Raw genomic sequence first — 3,399 nt, 5'->3', positions numbered from 1 at the left:
CTGCAGACTGGAGACATTGGAGTATGTAATTATATAATTATTGATATTTCTGTGAATAATTATCTATAATTGATCATAAATCAAAGTTCATATCTTCTGTTCTAATAAATATTTTCTGAGTTTTTTCCTGGACTTGGATCCAGAGTTTAATTTAGTCCCTCTGTGTAACTGAGTTGGACCTGCTGACCTGAGGTCAGAACAGGACAGCATTCGGACCCCCAGTCTGTAGAAATCCCCCTCATAGGAAGCAGGTCAAAGGTCATTCAACCCAGTCTAGAAAAGTGAATACCTGGAATCTGACAGGAACAAATCAATAATCAATGATTGATGCTTCAACACTTTTATCAGAACCTGGAATGATTTTACTGACTAAAATCCTCCAACACAACATGACCCAGTACCAGGTTCTGGTTCTGGTTCTGGTTCTGAAGTCAGCAGGTCTTTATTGAAGCAGCAGCTTGTTGGCTTTAATATTCATGAGAATCTTTAACTGGTTCTGTTGGATTAACTGGTTCACCTGCATCCTGTTGGCTTCAGCTCATCTTTTATTCTTTATTCAGGTTGAATGACTGCAGTTTGTCAAAGATCAGCTGTGATTTTCTGGCCTCAGCTCTGAAGTCCAACAGCCTCCAGGTGACAGAACTGAACCCGAGAAACAACAACCTGAAGGATTCAGACGTTCAGCAGCTGAAGGATCTTGTAAAGACTTTACAGTAAGTGAATGTTTGTAGTGAGTCCAGCTGCTGTCAGCATATTGAACTAAACCCAGTTAGCATCAGAGCAAAGCTCCAGTGTTCCCAGTAAAGCTGCAGCTTCTCAGTGGGAGGAGAATGGTTCAGGCTTCCTGGTTGGCTGATTGTTGTCTCTGTGTCCAATCAGTGGAGCAGCAGCTTGCTGTGTTCCTGTGTTTGTGTTGGTGTGAAGATGAGTGTTGTTGCTGTGTCCATGTCTCCAGGAAGTCCAGCTGGACTCCAGCGTCCAGCCGTCCAACATGTCTAGAGACAGTGGTCCTCATTCATCAAACTGTGGCAGCAGATCTGATCTCAGATCTGTTTGTTCTCTCAGTTCAACAGGAAACAACTGATCAGGTTCATCTTGGTCACAGCTCTGAGATCAGTCTGACTGCAGCCTGGAAACCATCTACTGGGTGTGCTGCGTCACTGACTGCTGCTGGAGAGGCTGGAAACACTCACTGATCTGATCTCTCCATCCTTCTTCTCTGCAGGTTCTGATCTCTGTAAAGTAGAGAACGGTCTCTGTGTCCTGCTGATCCTCAGAGGTTGAAGCTGCAGCAGTTTGAGTCTAAAGAGACTCTGACTGGATCATCCTGATGACCTCTGACCTCCAAGATTTCCAAATAAACATTTTCTCATGTCTGTCATTTACTGTCTGATATTGTTTGTCTCTTTGGATCAATAAAGATCCGATTCAAACTGAGCTCCATTTAGAGGCTTCATGGAGTTTTGATCTGAACTGGATTCAACTGGAAAGTTGATCTTTTTTCTCTCAGATTCATTTTTATCCTGGAACCAGAAATGGTCTGAGAATGGAAACATGGGAATCATTTTCAGTTCAGCTTTGAATCATGAAAGACACTTCAAGCCTCTTTTCTCTGCTTCTTCTTCTGTTGACAGAAAAATGTTCCTCAAAGCTCCACAGATAAAAAGATGCTTTACTGGAAACTGCAGAGAAACTTCAGCTTCCATCACAGAAACCAGTTKAACCAGTTTAGAACTGGATGTCCCACAGAAACTCTGATCTTAGAGCAGTTTTGAGGAACATCCAGCATTTATCTGATAAAAGAAAAGGTTTTACATATTTTAATCTTTTTATAGTCATTATATAAATCTTTAAATAATGAAGTTTTGCATCATCATCATTGATTCTCGGTTTGTTTTTGTGTTTTACTTTTTTAACTCCATGTTTCATGTTTTACTTTAAGTTTTCTAAAGAATTTTAGGACTCGATGTGTCACATCAGGCTCTTTACTGTGATTTAATTGACATATTCAGACCTCAGAGAATCACTGGGATAATGTACTGATTGGTTTATGTTTTTTATACATTTCTTCTAATATGCGTTATTTGATTAATAAAGATTTTAATAATGTTCTTTGTACAATTATAACAACTGCACCTTTTATTTTAATATTCATGCTGTCTAGCTTTTTGTATTGGGATCAACAAAGAAATGAAAACCCAGATAGCACAGTATGAGTGAAACAACATGGAAACAATGTCAGACAGAGACATTGAAACAACTTCAGTTTCAACCATAACTGACATGATATCAATGTTGATTCAATCATCATCTGAAGGTTGATCTACATGCAGATTTGGGTTAAATTTACATTGAATGAAAGCTAAGGATTTATGTACATTTTTTGGTCTGATAGGTCTACATCATAACTGGCAGATAATGGGTATCATGCGTATGTGTCATTCAAAAGTATCTTACATTCACATATTACCAAAACTGTGTACAAAAGGTTAAAAATGACATGTGATTGATGTAACATTTTAGTTAAGAAAAGAGGGACAGATCTTTAAACATATTTGACTCCTTTTTGACTGTCAGAACAACAGTCTATTGTCCATAGAAGAACAGCATTTGTGGCCCAAACACACAAAATTGAGGCCCACAGTTATGGACACATGAGGAGCCACAGGAAGGAGCAGAAAAAAATCAATGGTTGATATCAGTGACACGTTTTATTTTGAATGTTTATTATTGTTTTTTTAAAGTACTTTTTAAATAAAGTAGGAAATATGACTGAGATTTTTCTTATTTCAAACTTTCTTCACAATTAACTTTTTACATTTAGTTTGTATTAAAGCAGTGTTTCCTTCCTGATTGATGCTCTGATCTCAGCTGGTTGAATTTTATCTCAAATATATTTTTAATATTTTTTTTCAGGTCTTGATTTTCAAAATGATCCTCAGCTTATTTTTGTAGAGAATTTTTACTCAAGTTTCTGCTTTTTTGTTTCTTTGTTTTTTTTTTCATTTCCACCTGATTGTCTACCTTTTTATTGAACTAATACACAATTGTATGCGATCATATTTCTGTGCAGGGAGTTTAACAAACTGAAAGGTTTGATAGTTTCCACATAGTTTCAGCCATACAGAGGAGAATAGGAACGCTGCACCCTGAAGGACTGATGCTCTCAGTGCTTCCCAAACTTTTCGTCCTGAGCCTTCCCAAAGGTTTCCGAACACTTTCTGCCCCCCTCCTAAAGATTACTACAGGGAGGGGGGGCATCGTATGACATCGTATGACATCGCTGTCATGCGATGTGTGTCGGCGGGGGGCAAGGGGTTCTTGGAGGCTCACTGTTGTTCTCCTTCATCCATTCAAACATCCCCGCCCATCCCAGCCCACACAGTGTCCTTTTTGTTT

The 3,399-nt window shown here is 38.6% G+C and overlaps 1 protein-coding gene across 1 annotated transcript in view; it reads left to right on the top strand.

The window, feature by feature from the left end:
* Nucleotides 1-1,441, top strand: part of LOC108166123 (ribonuclease inhibitor-like) — an 8,101-nt gene extending 6,660 nt beyond the window's left edge. The window contains exons 3-5 of the mRNA XM_017303687.1: nucleotides 1-21; nucleotides 561-713; nucleotides 1,226-1,441. Of these exons, the coding sequence (XP_017159176.1) occupies nucleotides 1-21; nucleotides 561-713; nucleotides 1,226-1,232 (181 nt within the window). The 3' untranslated portion in view covers nucleotides 1,233-1,441. The remainder of the gene's footprint in view (nucleotides 22-560; nucleotides 714-1,225) is intronic.
* Nucleotides 1,442-3,399: the final 1,958 nt, after the last annotated feature.

Source organism: Poecilia reticulata, linkage group LG2, assembly GCF_000633615.1.
Source record: "Poecilia reticulata strain Guanapo linkage group LG2, Guppy_female_1.0+MT, whole genome shotgun sequence".
Lineage (NCBI taxonomy): Eukaryota > Metazoa > Chordata > Actinopteri > Cyprinodontiformes > Poeciliidae > Poecilia > Poecilia reticulata.
Note: the sequence above shows the minus strand (reverse complement) of the source record. Positions and strands in the feature narration are given on the sequence as shown.